The 20,277-nt window shown below is 38.3% G+C and overlaps 1 protein-coding gene across 2 annotated transcripts in view; it reads left to right on the forward strand.

Annotated features, from left to right (window-relative positions):
• Positions 1-20,277, forward strand: part of LOC148855133 (protection of telomeres protein 1b-like) — a 44,199-nt gene that overhangs the window by 3,815 nt on the left and 20,107 nt on the right. For both annotated transcript variants that reach the window (XM_088986219.1, XM_088986220.1), the window contains exons 2-9: positions 9,701-9,837; positions 10,255-10,444; positions 11,454-11,521; positions 11,895-11,983; positions 14,460-14,741; positions 14,847-14,923; positions 15,062-15,120; positions 15,817-15,966. In XM_088986219.1, the coding sequence (XP_088842345.1) occupies positions 9,701-9,837; positions 10,255-10,444; positions 11,454-11,521; positions 11,895-11,983; positions 14,460-14,741; positions 14,847-14,923; positions 15,062-15,120; positions 15,817-15,966 (1,052 nt within the window). The remainder of the gene's footprint in view (positions 1-9,700; positions 9,838-10,254; positions 10,445-11,453; positions 11,522-11,894; positions 11,984-14,459; positions 14,742-14,846; positions 14,924-15,061; positions 15,121-15,816; positions 15,967-20,277) is intronic.

The following is a 20,277-nucleotide window of genomic DNA, read 5'->3' on the forward strand; positions in this document are numbered from 1 at the left end:
AGGTATGAACTATATTTGTTATTTTATGTTATATTTTATATAGAAAATTATAAATATTATTATATGTAATGTTTTTGTATAAAACAAATTTATATAATTAATATTTTATAGTAGAAATCACTGATTGCAGTTTTAGATAAATTCTTTGTGAAGAGAAAGAAGAAGAAGAAGATGAAGAGTTTTTGCAATAGAGAAGAAAAGATGAGAAGAAAAGGAGTAGGATGTCAACTAGAATTGATTAGTTCTGCCCGCCAGCCCCTCTTTTTATTTTTTTTTGATGAATGATAATAAATTTAATAATTCAGAAGCAGATTAAGAGTGAGTTTATACAACATCCCAGGGAGAGGCGTGAGTTGCAACCCCTCCTTGAATCTTACAAGTAAACAAGGAAAGAAAAGCAAGAATCACAACTAAGCCCAAAACAATTCTTCCCAATTTACTCCTTGCTTAGCTAACACATCTGACAAAGTATTTGCTGATCTCCCCACCCACTGTACAGTGACCAACATATTCCTTGTCAACCAACTAAATTTCTTCATTTCATTCTTGTAACGCCACATAGCCTCCTCAGGATTTTTTAACCAACCCACACCACTTTGGAATCCCCCTCGATTATTAGGTGTTGTACCCCTAGCTGGTTTGCAAATTGCACCCCTTGTACAACAGCCAAAAGTTCTGCCCTGATGGAGTTCCCAATTCCCAAGGGACCCGAGTAGAGCAACAAAATCTCTCCCTTTTCATTTCTCAAAGCACCCCTCGTTCCGGATAATCTCGGATTACCCATGCTACTTCCATCAAAGTTCAACTTCAGTGAGCCTTTGGATGGAGGAGACCAGCTTGTAATTGAATAAGAGATTACAAGAATGCCCTTAGTAGGGCGGTTACTTAAGTAGTTGAATAATTATAACTTAAAAAACATAAACTAATGGGCCTAAAGCCCAACAACTTCCTAACTTAACAACTTAAAAATAAGAAATAAGAAATAAATAACTGGGCCCAATAACTAGAAATTGGCCCAACTCAACACTTTCCCTCAAGTTGGGAGTAAATGTCACACATTCCCAACTTGCGTAGATCATGCTCCAACTTGTTTATTGCAAGACCTTTTGTGAGAACATCAGCAAGTTGCAGATCAGAAGCAATGTATGGGAGACAAACTTCCCTAGAAGTCACCCTTTCTCTGATGAAGTGTCTATCCACTTCAATGTGCTTTGTCTGGTCATGCTGAACTGGGTTATGGACATAGTTGTCAAGGCATCACCTAGGCGACTAGGTGCCTCGTCCAAACGCCTGGATTCTTAGCAACTAGGCGCCTGCCTAGGAAAAGAAAGAAAGAAAGAAAGAAAGAAAGAAAGGGGAAAGATAAAGTTATTTTTTTAATTTTCTCTTTCATTAAATAAAATAGAAAATCCATCATTGTTTTTTTTTTCTATTTTACTTTCCATCTTGAATATTTATCATATAAAGTTAATAGCCTTCCTTAGCTGCTAATTAATATGAAATTGCTTTTTTAAATACTTTTTATAATAGTGTTATTTTTGAAAATAATGAAATTAATACATGTAAAAGATTTTTATCTTTTGGATGTGATGATTTGCCACATTTTTAGAGGAAATTTAATGTTCTTAATAAAGAGAAATGCTATTTTTCAATTAACATATATGCTGAATGGTATATAAAACTAGGAAACTAGCCAAAAGTTAGTTTTTCATATTATAAAATTTTTATTGCCTAGGTGACTAGGTGCCCTAGTGTCGCTCAGAATCGCCTAGATGCCTTGAAAACTATGGTTTTGGGCAATGTTAATTGCTACCTGATTATCATAGTACAACATCATAGGTTCTTCTGCCTTTACACTAATCTCTCCTAACAAGGAACGGATCCAGAAATGTTCTGTAATGCCATGTGGCATGGCCCTGTATTTAGCTTCTACACTTGATCTTGCCATCACTGTCTATTTCTTACTTTTCCACGAGACTAGGTTACCCCCAACAAGGGTGCAAACTCCTGAAGTAGATCTCCTATCATCAAGGCATCCTGCCCAATCAACATTTGTATAAGCCTCTAGCTTCAATTGTCTATGATTAGTAAACAATATGCCTATGCTTGGGTGTTCCTTCAGAAAAGCAAGAATTTTGTCAATAGCCTCCCAATGCTGGACTCGTGAAGCATGCATGTGTTGGCTTACTACACTCACTGCATAGGAGATGTCTGGTCTTGTCATACACAAATATAGCAGCCGCCCCACAAGTCTCTGATATCTTCCAATGTCCTTTACCAGCTCACCTTCTGATGCATTAATTTTGTGATTCTGATCAATAGGAGTGCTGATTGCCCTTGTTCCAAGCTTCCTTGTTTCTTGTAGAAAATCCAAAACATACTTCCTCTGAGAAATAAAAATTCCATATTTTGATCTTGCAACTTCAATGCCTAAGAAGTACCTAAGCTCTTCAAGATCCTTAATTTCAAATTCTCCGTGTAGATTCTTCTTCAAACTATCAATCTCACTTAGGTCATTCCCTGTGACAATAATATCATCCACATAAACAATTAGGACTGACACTAAGGATCCTCTTTGATTCACAAACAAGGTATGGTCAGATTGAGTCTGAGTGTAGCCAAAAGCAACCAAGGCATTTCTGAACTTGTCAAATCATGCTCTAGGTGACTGCTTTAAACCATAAAGTGACTTCTTAAGTTTACATGCCTTTCCCTTTTCAAAATCATTGTAGAAACCAACAAGAAGATCTATATACACTTCCTCTTGCAGATTTCAATTCAGGAAATCATTCTTCACGTCAAATTGAAATAGGGGCCAAGAGTATGTGGCAACAAGAGAAAGAAGTATTCGAACAGAAGTCATCTTTGCAATTGGTGCAAAGGTCTCTAAGTAATCAATGTTGTAGGTTTGTGTGTATCTTTTTGCAACAAGTTTGGCCTTATACCTTTCTATACTTCCATATGCTTTATATTTGACTGTGTAAACCCATCTACATCTGACAGTCTCTTTGCCCTTAGGTAGATCCACAATCTCCCATGTTTGATTTTTAATTAAGGCTTCCATCTCTTCCTGCATAGTTGTTTATCACTCAGGTTTGGAGAGAGCCTCACTGACACTCTTGGGTATAGACACAGAGTCAAGAGAGGAAATGAAAGCATGGTAGGAAGGAGAAAGTCCACTATAGGATAAACCCATCTACTGAAAGAATGGTAGGATCCATCTAATGGACGCCATAAAGATTGCGGAATGGGTGGGCAAATTTCAAAAATTTTCTTACCTTCTCCCAACTGGGAATCGTATTCCCTAAATTTAGAATACAATATTCAAGGATCCTACTTGAACCATAATCGAACCAGATCTGAACCAAAAAGGGAAGGGAGGAAATATACCTGATCCAGAGAAGTAGTATCTCCTAAAGTTGGTGTTCATGCTCAAAGAGGACACCAAGATCCGCTCCTGCTAAAGATGATACAACTGTATGTGGAACGGAACCAGCAGAATGCGTCATACACTGGATTATTCTCAAGAATCCTCTGGAAACTCTGAGCACCAAATCTTTTTCAGTCTTTTCTGCAAGACTGTTGTCAAGAATTGATTTCTTGATTTCTTCATTCTTCAAAGATCGAATCTTGCCAGAAAGAATGGCGGCGGCTAGAGGAGAACTCCTGGGACGAAGATGGCTGAATTGCTTCCCTTCTCTCTGGAGTGTGTATGAGATCCAATCTCAGTTCGCAGGATGATTTCTTGCACACAACCCTTAGGTTTGAAATCTGATTATGATCTCTCTTAGGGTTTCTCATCTTTTCTTCTTGATTAAGAAACCTCTTAATTAGGAGTTATCCCAATCCAAATCAGTATTTGGATAGTGGATGATCTTAATCCTATATGCAGATTAAGTTAACTTACACCTGACCTTATTAGGAGGTTACCAGATTCAAATTTGATTTGAATTTGATCTCCCAGAATGGATAAGGTTAAAGGCCCAATCCTTTTTCTAATTTTAATCCCAAATACGCCCCATAGATGGGTGATCATATCAGCCCAGCTTGAATTTTGGCCCATTAAGTGTTCAATGCTTAACTAGTTTCCAATTTGCTGCCCAGTTGGGCTTCTTTGTTTGGCATGGGACCCAAGCATTGATCTACACACCAGCCACATGGGTTCGGCCCAGCTGAATTCACTGAAAAGCTCAGCGAACCCTTTAGCCCATCACATGGACCCTATGGGCCCAACACTTACATTAAGTGGTCCCTGGGCCAAGCCATCTTATAAAAACCCAGGGACTGTGGACAGGTGCAAGATTAGCCCATCAGGTATTATCCTAAATGGTCTTACACTTAACCTCTCAGCCCTTAATGATCAAGCACTGCCCAACAAGAGATGACCTCTCCTTTGGTTGCAAGGAACAATGCCGCACTCTCCACTCACATGGATCTCGGGAATTAAAACCATTTGCAAACATTTTGAAACCGTACAAATATATATATGTATATTAATTTTGCAAAACAAAATTCCAACGATTGAAATCAATTGCCGACAGTTTGGTTTTCATCAGAGAGAGTGCCTTCCCGATCATTACTTTTGTCCGACAAAGGGGCTGATCCTGTCATTATGATTACCCACTCGGATGAATTCTCAGACTGTCCCAACATACCCAGGTTTTGATCCCCGCTAAGGATCTCACTGATTAACATATCAAAGACAACCCGATCCGACACCTAGTGAAGTGTCATAATCGAGTCTAGGGGTCAGGTGTAACTTTCTGGTTTTGCCCATCTGTCTCAAAGGTCCAGGGCAATACTGGAAACCTGGTCCGGTTCAAGGATTCGAGTAATTCCATACTACATGTGCCTTGGGTCTTACCCTGGTGGCCGAGACAGGCCATCCCAACACTTGGTGTCACACCAGTATCAGCCTTGGCAGGATAAATCTCCCCAGACTTATCCAATGGTTGTGAACATTTAAAACTAACACGAGTCTCAATAAGTGTCCAATTTTAGGGTCTTGCACAGAATTATACCAAACAACAGGAATCAAACATGCATTTTATTTGTTTACACTAAATATCAAAAGTACATCAAATCGGGTTGAAGCTAAGGGCATATACAAAACTGTCTAACATCTACATTCGACAGTCTCCTTGCCCTTAGGTAGATCCACAGTCTCCCATGTTTGATTCTTAATTAAGGCTTCCATCTCTTCATGCATAGTTGTTTATCACTCAGGTTTGGAGAGTGCCTCACTGACACCCTTGGGTATAGAAATAGAGTCAAGAGAGGAAAGAAAAGCACGGTAGGAAGGAGAAAGTCCACTGTAGGATAAATACTATGTAATACAATGAGTAGTACACTTTCTCTTCCCTTTTCTGAGAGCAATAGGAAGGTCCGGATTATCTGTAATGGGATTAGTAGAATCAATGGGAACTGAAACAATATAGGGATCAAGAGGAATACCTGAATCCGTGTCAGCTGAATCTAGAGTCTCCAAGGAATTGACAGGAAGTGATGTGACTTCTGTTGCAGTGGAATCAACCTCCCTGTGAAGTCTCTACCGTGAGTAGCACTGAGAAGCCAGGATGCAAGGGAGGTGGTAAGGTAGGTGACATAGGAGGATTGGACATAGGATTAGACACAAGAACTGGAACTGGAAGAGGGATAGACTGCTCACTCACTTCCCCAAAACACTCCCCTGAGAAGGATTCTTCGAGACAAAGGATGTTGACTCAAAAAAGGTGACATCCATAGTAGCATATTGACTCCTAGAGATTGGATCGTAGCAATAGTACCCTTTTTGATTTTCTGCATATCCAAGGAAGACACACTTCTTTGCCTTTGGATCAAGCTTCGATCGATGAGGACCAAGAATATGTGCAAAGCAAATACACCCAAACACTCTGAGAGGAATATGAAACATCTCCCCCTCAGGAAAAAAGGAGGTTGAATGGGGTGCTGAATCCAAGTATACGGGAGGGCACCCTATTAATAAAAAATACTATTGTGAGAATTACATAACCCCAAAAACGAACTGGAACTGTAGATGTGATCATCATGCTTCTTGTTATCTCAACAATGTGCCTGTTCTTCCTCTCTGCCACATCATTTTGCTGTGGACTATAGGAACAACTGCTCTGATGGACAATACCATATTCTAACAGATACAAAGCAAGATGTTTTTCAAAATATTCCCTTGCATTGTCTGATTTGAACACCTTTATTCGTATCCCAAACTGTGTTGGCTCCATGTGATGAAATTGCCTTACCAATGATAGTACCTCATCTCAGGATCTCATTAAGTAAATCCAAGAATATCGAGAAAAATCATCCACAAATAAGAGAAAATATCGATAACCGCCCATAGAAAGAACACGATAAGGTACCCACACATTAGAATGAATAACATCAAAAGGAGATGAACATCTTTTATTACTAGTTTTAAAGGCATGTTTACAATGTTTTCCAAGTTGATAACCTTCACACTCCAGACTTGACAAATTAACAGACTCAAAAAGCTTTGGAAACAAGAAACTCAAAGAAGAAAAAGACAAATTACCTAAACGATATGCCAAAGCATAATCTGACTCACAATCCTTGACTCACTATCCTTGTTGACATGATGACCCTAATGAGGAGGAAGCACGTCTAGGAGGTAGATTCCATTCACTTCATGACCACTCCCAATCATCCTCTTTGAATCCAAATCTTGCAAAATACAATGATCAAGATAAAAAATTATTGAACAGTTCAGGTTCTTAGTCAAACTACTAACAAATAACAGGTTAGTACTCAATCTGGGAACATGAAGGACAAAGGGAAGGGAAATGGAATCATTAATCTTGACAGTCCCCTTCCCAACAATGGGAACATGTGATCCATCAGTTGTGGAGACTTTGTCTCTGACAGAACAGACATGGTAAGAGGAAAAGATAGTGGAACTTTGGGTCATGTGCTCTGAGGCTCCAGAATCTATAATCCAAGGACGCCATTCCTTACATGTATTAGAAACATAATTTACAGTGGCATGTGAACTACTTGTGTGAGCAAAGGAAGTAGTGTGTGCTCCACTAGAACCGCTTGTACTGGTTGTCCACCTGTTACTGAATTAGAACTGTTTGTATCCCGCTGATTCAAGAACTGCCCATATCTCTCAAGTTCGGCCCTCATTGGAACAACTGCAACGGACTCTTAGTTGTAGTGGGAGGGGCCAGTATGTTGCTATTGACTGCTGTGTGAGCATTTCCCTTGTTTTTGAGTCTATTCGGCACCAGATGATGATGAAGTTTCTAGCAAGTATCTCTTGTGTGTTTAGGTTTCTTAAAGTAGTCACAAATTAAATCCTTTTTGTCTTCCTTCTTGATTTCACTGCCACCCCGGTCTCCATTTTGTTTAGGTTTCACAGTGCTAACCATGGCTGGTTGATCAAAACCAGAATTTTTCATCATCACATTTCTCCTACTCTCTTCCCCTGACACAAAGGCATATTCCTGGGAGAGAGTAACACTGCCCTGGAAAGAATATGCTGTCTTTCAATATCATACTTGGGATTAAGGCCAACAAGAAATTCAAAAACCCTATACTACTCTAGGAGCTTCTAGTAGGCAGTTGCATCCTTTGTGGTTTCCCAAACAATTGTTTCCAGATGGTCAATCTCTTGCCACGGGGTTTTAAGGGCTGAAAAATAAATTGAAATAGGTCTATCTCCCTGTCTTGTAGCAATAATCTGATTTCTCAACTGATAAGTCCTAGCAACATTCTCCATCTGTGAATAGGTTTTTGCAACCCCATCCCATATTTCCTTAGCTGTATTTGCCCACAAAAAGAATTTACTTATATGGGGCAGCATTGAATTACACAACCAAGTCATCACCATATAATTTTCCTATACCCACTGGGAGCTGTTAGTTTTGGTTTTCACTTCACCAGTGATATACTCTAACTTCCCACGAGCACCAATGGCCATCTTTGTAGATTATGACCATTTTACGTAATTTCAACCATCCAACTTAACTGTAGTAATAGTTCTAGCTCCAAAAAGGTCTCTGACAACTCCTCTCACTGGTTCCATTTCACTCTTGAGCTTGTTTTCAACTCTGTTACCCTTCATAATTATAAAAAAGGGGGTAGAAGGTTACTGTGATATGCACGAATATCAAATAAATCACTTTTGGTACCAACGACACCCTTCTGGTGCCCTAGATGGTCATTCCACAAAAGATTCATTTTTTACGGGACGAAAGAAGAGAGAGAAGAGGCAGCCACTCTCTCCAAAAACCTCCAAAACAGGTAGGACTTGAACCGCCCCCTCAGAAAACTCCAAGGAACCCTAAAAAATTAGGGCGCCACTTCCTAGGTCAAAATTGAAGAGTCCAACAGAAACAAGACTCTCCCCCGTTCTTTAGTTTCTCCTGATTTTGATGGGTAACCTTGGGCCAACTACAAGGCAAAACAGATCCACCAAAAAATCCAAAAACTAGACTTACTCAAGATCTTCGATCGACCTCTTAAATCACCATGCGGTCGGCTGATCTAGGGCTGCATGATAGAACAGCTCAAGGAACCTTCGACCTGCTCTGATACCAAGTAAAAATCACTAATTGCAGTTTTAGATAAATTCCTTGTGAAGAGAAAGAAGAAGATGGAGATTTTCAGCAACAGAGAAGAAAAGAGGAGAAGAAAAGGAGTAGGATGTTAACCAGAATTGAATTAGTTCTGGCCGCCAGCCCCTCTTTGTATTATATACTCAGCTTAAAAGAATAGGAGATTACAAGAAAGCCCTTAGTTGGGCGGCTACTTAAGTAGCTGAACAGTTACAACTTAAAAACATAAACTAATGGGCCTAAAGCCCAACAACTTCCTAACTTAACAACTTAAAAATAAGAAATAAATAACTGGGCCCAATAACTAGAAATCGGCCCAACTCAACATTTATAAATAAAAGGCATTGGCCCAGAACCTGGACTGGGCCAGGTCCAAGCTAGGGCTGTAGCCCTTAACACGGATGCTAAGCCTGGCCCATGATCACCCTTAGTCTGAATTACTCGTTCAGAATCTTCAGATGGATCTCAAGATCAGTGAATGTAATAATAGAAGCTTTGGATAGAAATGGAGTTAACAGAAAGAGATTTTTGTTGGGATGATGCTTTACCTGGATTGTTGTTTAACTATTTCTTTCTACTTATGGTTATGTTTTGGCTTGCTGATTTCTTGCCTTCTGCTTTCTTTTGACAGTTTCTGCTGCTTGTAGTCTCCTTTTGACCCACAATTCAAAGTAGTCTCAAATGATGGGATCTGCTATTGTCTCATGCTTAATAAAAATTATGCAGATGTTACTAACAAGAGAAGGAAGTGAATTAGTTTGATGATTCTTAGCTTGCAATGCCACTTGTCATGTGCATAAAGTTTGCTTTGATGCACCTACAATTTCATTTGTCATGTGTGTACGGTTTGAATGATTCATTTTATATGCTTTGTAAGGAGGGAGAGAAAAATTACATGAAATTCTTAGTTAACTATATATTTTCTATTCATCTTTCAATTAAAGGACAGCTTTTTCACTAAGCTAAAGTTGCATTTTTTTCTTTATTTGCAATTGAACATTTTCGTTTTAGACTGATTGTCATTTCCTAATTTATCAATGAAATGCTTTCTTCTGAGAAATTATTACTGAGCGCTTGAGCATTTATCAACTAACCTTTATTTGCAGATTGCTTCTGCACACTAAAGTTGATAGATGAATCATATCAAAGTCCTGGATTTACAGTAAATGTTTTTGCCGAAAGCATGGAAAAGCTGCCCCAAGTTCGGTCCTCTGGAGACATAATCCAATTTTGTCAAGTTGTGGTATTTACTGAGAACTCATTTCCTACAGGCTGCAGTGCTATTTTATCTCTAGTTAGAACTTTTGCCAAAAGAAAGGTTCATCCCCGCCCTGTTAGTGTCTTGATCAGGATAAGGTGGATGTCCTGTCACATGTTAGATCTGGATCAGATATCAGGAGGCTTCTCCACGGACTCTGCCAGATTTTATAACCTATTATATTGTTTGAGATATATAAATACTAAGAGTGGTGGCAATGTCATTGTGAAGTCATCAAAGGGATATGTGAATCCCTTAAAGGCCCTTCTTTCTAGACATAAGTTTGTTTACTTGTATATCTTAGTTTGGATTCCATGGTATTGTTCTATAACAGCTGATATTGTTAGTTATCTTGTCTTAATTACAAAAGGAATCTCAAAATTGGTGGCATGGCCTTTTCAGATTAAAGCACACCATGGGGAGGTCTATGCTCTTTTCAACAAGAAGTTCTCTTCATTTGCTCTATTTGAAGGGAAACCTAATGAAGATTTTACCCCATATCAAGTTTCTCTGAAATTTCATATGAGAGGTCTTGGCAAGGACTTTATAACATGCCTAAGAACATGGCTACTAGGTTTTCGATTTGATACAGGTATTTCATGTCTTGGCAATAAAATTTTAGATTAATAAACGAAGAGTTTAGTTCTACTGTTTGTGGTTGGATTCATGAACATATTTAAAATAATTATATTTGAAGTCTCTTGTTTTAGGTAATCTGACCTTTATCTTTATCAATCACCTAGGTTGGCCTCTAAAAGTAGATTTGCTTGTTTTTTACCGATAAAAGAGGTTATTAACTACTTTTAAGACTGGTGCATAATCTTCACTTAAGGGCCATTACCAATTACTAAGGTTCCATTTGGCAAGTCTTTTTTGAAAGATCTGACACCCAAAAGACGTAGTGGGCTTTTACATAAAGATCTTGGCAGCCCACAGACTGTTTGGTTGTAGGTGCACGTCTTTCTGCACAAAGACGAGACGAAAAAAGTGGAAAAACTCCATTTGGAGTTTCCTGAAAATAGTCCGAAACGGGCTTCCTGTGTCTTTTCGGGGAGGAGTCTTTCGGTGGCTAGATCTTCCTCGGTTCCTCCAACCAAACGAGAAAAGACGAAAACATGGGCTGTCAGACTTCTAAACAGCCGACAGCTCGTGCGGAAAGATGCCCCAAACGGGGCCTAAATGATGGTTCTGGCTGTCTGAGGCCTTGGAAGGAGTAGAATGGACAGTGGTATAACTATCCTTTTTTTTGTTTTATTTATTTTTGGCACACAATGGCTGCATTCAGACAGACTTCTCACTTTGCAGCCTGAGATTTTACTATTGGAGCTGCGTTCTTCACATGAAATTCATTAATTTTCTTTTGTTTTTATTTTTTCCATATAGTATCTCTTTTTTTCCCATGATGATCTTAGTCCAAGCTGTTCTGGTTCAGGTGCATACTTACAGACATCCATGGAATTCATTATCAGCATAATGATTCAATTAAATAATCTGTCTTCCAACTAAATTATTCATTTGAGGGTTTGATAATGGAACTGGTATTATTATACTTTATAATTTTCTCCATGATGTTAAGCTTTACTGCTGTTTATACTTGTTAGGGACAAGGGAAACCATGTTGTTATTGAGAGAGATCCATGAAGGGCTACGCTTTGATTTGGTTTGCAAGGTAACTGGTTGTCTTATCCTGGTTTTCTCTTTTGTGCTTGAAGAACTTTGCTACTGTCCACGAAGTGCCCATTTGGGAGGGCTTTCACACAGTGGCTTCTAGATTCGTGAAGTGGACCCTACACAGACAGCCTATAAGCTATGTTAGGTTAAAAAATCTGGAAAGCCTAAATGTGCTGCTATTCAGCCAAAAATGGGCTTTTCGGTGAAGCTTCTTCGGAGCGGCTTAGTGAAAGCAGCTCAATCAAACCTTCAGCCCTCCGAAATGGGCCCTATAGAGAATGTACATGCTATTACATTTTAAAATATAGGAAATCTTGGTTTATTTATTTTTTCTTTCTTTTTATCTCATCTAGTAATGTTTGTATGATCAGATTCTTCACATCTGTGAATTATCCAAGGGGGAGTGGATGCTCTTTGTGTGGGATGGAACTGATACTCCTCCTTTATGTTTTGAAACAAAGTGCGTACATAAAGATCTTTGTCTCTTTTTTATTACTGGCTTAGTTTTGTTTATGCTTGTAAGTGTATGCAATCTGTGGTACTGTTGATTGTATAATATACTGGTGGCTAAAGCTTCAAGCAAATGTGCCACTAGATTACCTTTTCTTCTCAAAGTTTTGTGTGAAGGTGCAGTGCTTGTCAAATTTATTGCATCAGAGTGATACAGCGATAGATTCTTCTGATGTCATAATTTAATTGAAAATTATAAGGATTGTTCTAAATTTTATTATTTATTGACTTATTTTATTTACTGTTTTGACCTACATTTTTTTCTTGATAAATAAAAGTAAAATTTATTGGAGTAGGAAAAAATATAATAAATAAAGATGCCATCTCCAGAATAGGAGACAAATTCCCCAACTGAATCAGAATGACATTAATATATGAAAGAGATTAGCTGAACTTGACAGCTGTTTTATTACGGGCTCTGGGACTAAGCATTTTGCTCCACACCAGCCACAAAGTGAATATGGTTGTTCTCCATCATTCAATCTCTCACTTGCATTCATGGCTGGTATGGAGCAAAATAATTGGTCCAACAGAGAAACAGCTATCAATTTCAGCTAATTCTTTCTCCATTAAATCTACCTCTTGTTTTGCCAATATATCTGTCAGGCTGTTGACTGACCTATAAACCCACTGTGTTGTTCTAGATATCGAGTAATGAACATTTCTAATTTCTATGTTGAAAAATAAACATCAAGAATTATACATGTGTTTTAAGCCCCAAATATGAAAAATTTTAGATTTTTGGTTCTTTGATATTCTTTCAAGGGAGTGTCTTGGATCTGGGGATACAGGACCTGTAGATGGGTATGGATCCAAATGACCCATTGGATGGTTCTAGTTAAAAAAAATTGGCTACACTAAATATCAGCATAATTATATAATTTTTAACCATCTGATTTGGCCCTTATTTGCAGAGTTTTCTATAAAAGAAAATGCTTCATATGCTTATCTTCTTTTTATCCTGATTTAAGGCTCAGATACTCAGCTGTTCTACCTAGGAATGCCTATCTGACGGTAGGTCATGGTCTCTAAATCATGGGAAGTAACAGGGGTTCAGATCTCTCTATGGTCCCCAACCTAAGATTTAATTTGTTTTTTTTTTTTGTTTTTGGCTATTTAACTTGATGTTTTTGGTTGTAGCCATTGCAAGGAACCAATTGTCAACACCTAAAACTAGCTAGGGGGAAAAATGCATAAGCAAATAAAACCAACATAGGTATTAGCACTCATTTGTGATTAGGGGCTTAGGATTGTTTTTATGTGATTGTGTATGCATATGCCCAAAACCTTGATATTTATTGCACAAGATTGCTTGGGTCACTTCTATGCTAGCTTAACTAGCAGAAGATGTTGCCTTGACTTGAAAAAATCTATTTACTATAAAAAGCCACACATCTAGAGTAAAGTTTCATTCTTATTGCCTCTGCAGTGCACAATTATTTTAAACCCAGATTGGAAGGCTGGTGCTTAAAAATTAAAAAAAAAAATTGGTTATCCTGAACATTTTATCTAGGCCGCATTGCTTTAGCTTGTTGAAGGAGGAACTTCTTCTCTGGAATACTTTTGTCACGAATTTAATCTTGGCTTTTCAAGGTGGTTCTGGTTCAGAATGAGCAAACTTAACCCACTAACCAATTGTTATATTTTTTTGTAACCTTTGTGGTCCCTACCTGTATTTCCAAGATCCTGGTGTTCCAGGATGAACTCTTCAGTTTGTCAAACCGTGGTGCCAATGCAAATAATTTTATGTCTTTTGATCTCACTGCCACAATTGAATATTTCACATATAGGCAGATATCTAATTAGTTGCAAACTGGTGCTTCTTCAAACTTTTTTTTTTGAAGGTTCAGAAGAAAATTCATTTAACTTGAGAAAAGCAGTAATCTCAAAATGCTGGTTGTCAAGTTGACAAACCAACCACATAACAGAAATACACTGAGAAACGTACAAAATTACAAGGATTCTTTTCCAAAGTGCTCCAACGACCCCTAAATTTCATAAAATTACAGCTCCCCTTGCCACTTGGTCACCTCACCTCCCTCTTCAACCCATACTTGTTATCAGTTAAACATCAAAAGATTTCCAATTTTGTTTCTTAGAATAGAACCACCTTTGTTCAGACGCTTCAAAGCATATTCCTCACTATCTCCCTCTTCCCTCCCTCATACCCCTACTGTTCCAAACTTTTGTTGATCGTAAAATATTTAATTTGTGTTTCACACATAGATACTTCGAAATCGGTTCCATATCTTTAAAACATTTAAACTTTTTTAGTGTAAAATCTGCATCTGACACCTCTTGCATGCCATTCCCTTGCTGTCTGTACAACTAAAATTAGAAAGCTCAACTTCTACACATCCAAAAAAAAATTCGATTTCTATATCCAAAAGAAAGAAGCAGATACTAATGGTATTCATGAACTGCAGGCTAGAAGATGAAGCAAAGAGCCCTCTTCCCTTACAATTGGAACCGTCACTTTTACCAAGAGACATTTTGAGTGCATTTCCTTGTGTTGGAACTGTCTTGAGGGTGACTGTTGACCAAGAAAATGAAAAGCTTGGCCTTCACTTATTAGATAGTGGCAGATGGGTGAAATTCATTAACATAATCTGCCAAGCATGCTCAGGATTGTGGCATGGTGTACTGATGCCTTTTACTAAGATCCGGCTTTTGGCCAATGAGGACACCATTGTAAAGCACCGTGAAGAGTAAATTGCTTCTTTTTATGTATTATAATGCATATTGTTCTGTTCTCTGTTGCATTACTTTTTAACAACATCTGGTTCTGTAATTTATGCACTTCTTTGAATCAGGTTTTACAAAGAACGTGTATCATCTAAATTGGAATCTATGCCCTTGTCATGCTTTCCTGGGCCCTCTCATATCACAGGTTTTACATCATTGGCTATGATAGGGTTTACATTTTGGTCACTGTGAATGGCAAATATGTTCTCTCTAGCATCTTAAGTCTTTGCTATTTGAACTATGAATATGTAGCTTCCACTTATGTCTAGTTTTTCTTTTTCAGAGACAGATTATGATGATGTGCGATTTGCTACATTAATGGAGGTTCTCACATATTCACAGGTCTCTTTTCTTTGCCCATAAATTGTGTTTGAGAGAGCAGACATTCCCCAACAGTTCAAGAGCCATATCTTCAGGCTTTTGGAGCTGGCATTATTTCTGTTTTTACATGTAGGTTAACAGATTTATATTGTATCAACTTACTGGCAATCTGTAAAATATTATTGGCTCCACATCTATTTAATTGTCTATTTTCATAGATGTTATCACTGTAAAGGGAAATTTGGATTGCAATCTGCAAATGGATCAAATTGAATTGGATATACCTAGTTCTGAATTTAATTAGTTAATATTTAGATTCAAATCAAATCTCATCTATTGGATTTATATCAGATTCAGATAAAATTTGGATTGGAATCAGATAATGAGTAGCGTTAATAAATTAATTTAAAAAAATCAAAATGTATTATTAATAAAATGAACTAAAAATGATCTTGATTTTTTAAATCATGAACAAAATGAATTGAAAAATAGCTAGTATGAAACTTGAACCTATGACTTTTTAGTAATCATTGATAAATACAACATTTAAACTAATTTTAAGTAATCATTGATACAGCTTAAGTTTTAAGTATATATAGGCATATGTATTTACATTGAACAGAATCAGATTGATTTAATAGGGCTGGGTGTGTCTTACAGGTTACAGTTTCTGTAGAATAGAAACACAAATTTCTCATGCTTGGGTGTGTCTTACAGGTTACAGCCAAATTCAAATGTATTGTTCGCATTGTAGCAACCTATCCTTGGCAGATTGAGGACTTCCGTTCTCTAGGGATTTATAGGATGAGGTGGACCCTAGAGGATCCAACCGCAAGAATACATGCTTATGTGTATGCTGAAGATGGGGTAAGCCTTCCTTGATGGTACTTCATTCTAGATACCATGTGGTACGATGAGAATCAAGCTTTTGCTAAAAAAGGTTGTCACATTATTATTGATTCACCATCATCCATCTCTGTGCCCTGTTTTGGTCATGGTTATAAAATTTGCAAGTTCTTTTATAGAATGAAGTTAAAAAAAACTGTTTTTTTTTTAAGAGAAGGTAAAGTATAATTGTATTAAAACAAAAAAAAGGGTCCTTTGTACAATGAGAAGCTGTCAAAGACCTAAAAAAAGGCCATCCTCAAAAAAGTACAATCAAGTATTATCATCTTTAAAAACAGTATGTATAGACAACCAACTTCTAATAACCCCTAATGCCGAATTAATGACCTTGGCTTCAGTAGAAGCTGTGTACTATAAATTACTGTTGCTTCTTTCCAACCTGCTAACCCACAGAATTGCCAGCGGAATGGAGGACCAGCACACTTTTCCCTTTCTTATTTTTTTTTTTGAGAAAATTTAACCAGAATTTATTGAGAAAAAGGGGGGGGGGACAAGAGGATATATACAAAGCCGGGGGGGAACCCCTACAAGTTATAAAGGAGGAAGCTTGTCGCTATACAGATGCTCCAAATTCACCAAATTTAGCTAGGCCATCTGCAGTATGATTGTGTTCCCTAGGAATCCAAACTAAGTTAACATTCAAACCATCCAAAGAATCCCAAGCTTCAATCAGATAGTGATACAGACTCCAAGGGCCCCCTTTTTTGTCTCTTAACCAATTTATCGCATTTGCTGAATCACCTGCAATGATCAAATTCTGAATTCCCAAATTCTTTATTATCCCGATTCCGGTGAGAGCAGCCATCACCCCAGCCTTTGTGGAGTTGGCCCAACCGATTGGACCACTAAAAGTCCAGCAGATATTACCCCTTTCGTCCCTTACTGTACCACCAGTAGCTGCAAGGCCCAGATTGCCTACGGCACAACCGTCAAAATTAAGGGTTATCACACCTTCACTGATGGATATGGGATGCCTCAAGGGAGTTTGCTGGGGATGAGGCAGAAACAGAAAGGGGTGAATATCTCTGAAAATATCATTGACTGAAAGTCCTTTAAACAGAGCTGAATTCACTGACCAATGGATGCAAAGATAGGTAATATCTGAGATTAACTCCTCTAAGGTTCTGCTTTTATTGTCAAAGATACGGATGTCTCTTTTATCCCAAACACCCCACATTACTGCATGAGGCACTGATTGCCAAAAGACTTTACCCTTTTTGCTAAGCCCTGATCCTTGCCATCGATTCAAGTTGTCCATAATGTGTTTTTGGAAAAGCCCAGTTGTACCCTGCCATATTCAAGAAATGGGACCATATCCTTTGAGTGAAGCTGCAATGAAGAAGAATGTGATCTGCAGATTCACCCTCGCTGAGACATAAAATTCAAACATGAGGAGAAACGGAGTGTCTTCCCAAAAGTTTTTTCTGTAGGAGATCACAAGTATTAACTTTTTGGAGACAAGCTTCCCATGCAAAGAAGCAAATTCTTGAGGGGATGTGGCTGCACCAAATTTTCTTGTAAGGAAAAGAGGGATGCTGATCTTCAGCAGTCAAAGCCCTGAACATAGACTTAGAAGAGAAATCGCCATTTGGGTGAAGGGTCCATATTCGGGTGTCAGAATGAGAGGGGGATATATAGCCATCTTTGAGGGTTTGCATTAACGCTATTAAATCAGAAATCCCCATGTCCCTTAGGGGTCTTCTGAGGTGGAGGTTTAAAGAATTCTTGGGGGATTGGTTTGGGAGGCAAGCAGAAATAGAGGCTTCTTGGTCAAGGGTGAGGTTAAACAGCCTAGAGAAAGAGTTTTCCAGGGTAGATTACCCCCCACCAAAGATCATTCCAGAATTTAATTTTAGAACCATTTCCCACTTTATACCTTATAAAAGGAAAGAAAGAAGTATGAATGGAACATATACCTTTCCAAGGATTGGTGGCCTTTATCCTGTTCAAATGGAGATTGCAATCCCACCCGTTTGTATTTCGTTCATATTTACTTATGATAGTAATCCAAAGAGCATTAGGTTCTTTCGGAAATCTCCAGAGCCATTTTCCTAGGAGAGAAGAATTTTTCTCTTTAAGCTGTCCAATACCCAAACCGCCTTCTTCTTTTGGTCCGCATACTTGTTTCCAGCTGACTAAATGGTTTCTCTTATCTCCACCACCTTCCTAAAGAAAATTCCTTTGGAGCTTCTCAATCTGATTTCTGACTTTGGTCGGAATCTGGAAGATAGAGAGAAAGTAGACAGGAAGATTCGATAAGGAGGCTTTTAAGAGAGTAAGCCTACCCTCTTTGGAGAGATAACACTTTTTCCAAGTCAATAGTTTCTTCTCGCATTCGGATGTCAGAATGATAAGGAGGCCTTTAAGAGAGTAAGCCTACCCCCTTTGGATTCCCTCCCAGAGGCATCCCAAGGTAAGTAATGGGGAGATTCTCCACTTTGCACCCCAATAAAAATTTGAAATTTTCTAGAAGTTCCACTTCCACTGAGTTGATAGCCACAATACTACTTTTGCAGAAATTAACTCTCAGACCAGTGAGAATCTCGAAACATTCGATTACCAACCAATCCTGAGATTATGTCGTTGGTGAACTGTAAGTGAGAGATGTGAAGTTTATCCCTACCCACTTCAAAACCTTTCATCAAGTTGAGAAGAATTGACTTGTCAAAGAGATAATTAAATATATCCATCATCAAAGTGAAAAGTAATGGGGAAAGAGGGCAACCTTGTCTTAGACCCCTGCTAGCCTTGAAATAACCTTTCGCTTCACCATTTATCAATACTGAAAACCAAGGAGAACCAATACAACCTTTAATCCACCTGATCCGGTTTCTCCCAAAACCTCTTAGCCTTAAGCAATCGAGAATGCAGTCCCAATCCACTTTGTTGTACACCTTCTCAAGATCAAGTTTCACAAGGCCCCTGGGATCCTAGAGGATTTTCTGTTTTCCACACACTCATTTGCAATAAGAATGCTGTCCACAATTTATCATCCTTCAGCAAAAGCAAACTGATTTGGGGAAATTAGATCTTCAAGGACTTCTTTAAGTCTGTTGGCCAGAACCTTCGCCAAAATTTTGTATATGCTGCCAACCAAACTTATAGGTCTAAAGTCTTTAACTTCCAAAACTCCCCCTTTCTTAGGGATGAGGAGAAAGGTAGAGTTAAGGCCCTTGTTAACAATGGCAGATGAATGGAAGTCCCTGAAAACTCCATGAGATCTGACTTTACAATTTCCCAACACTTTTGGAAGAAAAGAATAGGGAAGCCATCCGACCCTGGGGCCCTATCTCTGTCCATGCTGAAAATAGTCTTCTTGACTTCTTCCTCTTCAAAGCTTCTTTCCAGCCAATCCCTCTTTTCAGCTGATAGGGTAGTGCCATCCCAATTAAATATTGTAAACTGATTTTCACTATCCTTGGAGTAGAGGTTTTTAAAGAAAGAAAGAGAAGCTTCAGAAATTTCCTCGGGATTCTCCACTTCTCTCCGATTAAGGTTGAGCTTAGAAGTAAAATTCTTCCTACTTTTTCCCGAGGCATAGGTGTGGAAAAATCTGGAATTATTGTTTCCTTCTTTTAACCATCTCACTCTTGATCTTCGTCTCCAATAGATTCTTCCTTTCTTTATTCTGCTCTTTTATTTCTGTTTAAGGCATTGAGGGTTCCATTTTGCTCCCTATTGTCCAAGTCCTCTAATTCCGAAAGAATTTATTTTCCTCTTCTCCAACAGCTTTAAATTCTTCTCTCCCCCAAGCTTTAAGATTTTTCTTCAAAGCTTTTAATTTCTGAAGAAGTTTGAATCCAGCCTAACCCTCTACTTTGCAGTCTTCCCACCATGTTGCAACCTTTTTACTGAAATCTGTGTTGTAGCTAGAATTTTTCCAATCTGAATGGGGTCTTTCTTTTAATTATTCTTTCGGTGTTCAGCAATATGGGCCAGTGGTCTGAGGTACATCTTGGACGAAGTTCTTGACACAGGTTTGGGAATCTCTCTAACCAATCCTGAGATAGCAAAAATCTGTCAAGTTTGCAGCTTATGGCATTTTCTTGCATGTTTGACCAGGCGAAAAGTCCATTGGTAAGAGGGAGATCACATAGATTGTGTCTGTCAATAAAATTAGAGAAATTTCTCATGCTTCTGGTTGGGGTTCTACCATTAGAATGTTCTGAACTGAACCTGGTGACATTGAAATCACCCACTAAACACCATGGAATGTCGTCCACCTCATGCAGGGACTTCAACTCAGCCCAAAACCTCACTCTATCAGAGGGA

The sequence above is a fragment of the Nelumbo lutea genome, chromosome 4 (genome assembly GCF_056320005.1).
Source record: "Nelumbo lutea isolate HS-2025 chromosome 4, American lotus-T2T, whole genome shotgun sequence".
Lineage (NCBI taxonomy): Eukaryota > Viridiplantae > Streptophyta > Magnoliopsida > Proteales > Nelumbonaceae > Nelumbo > Nelumbo lutea.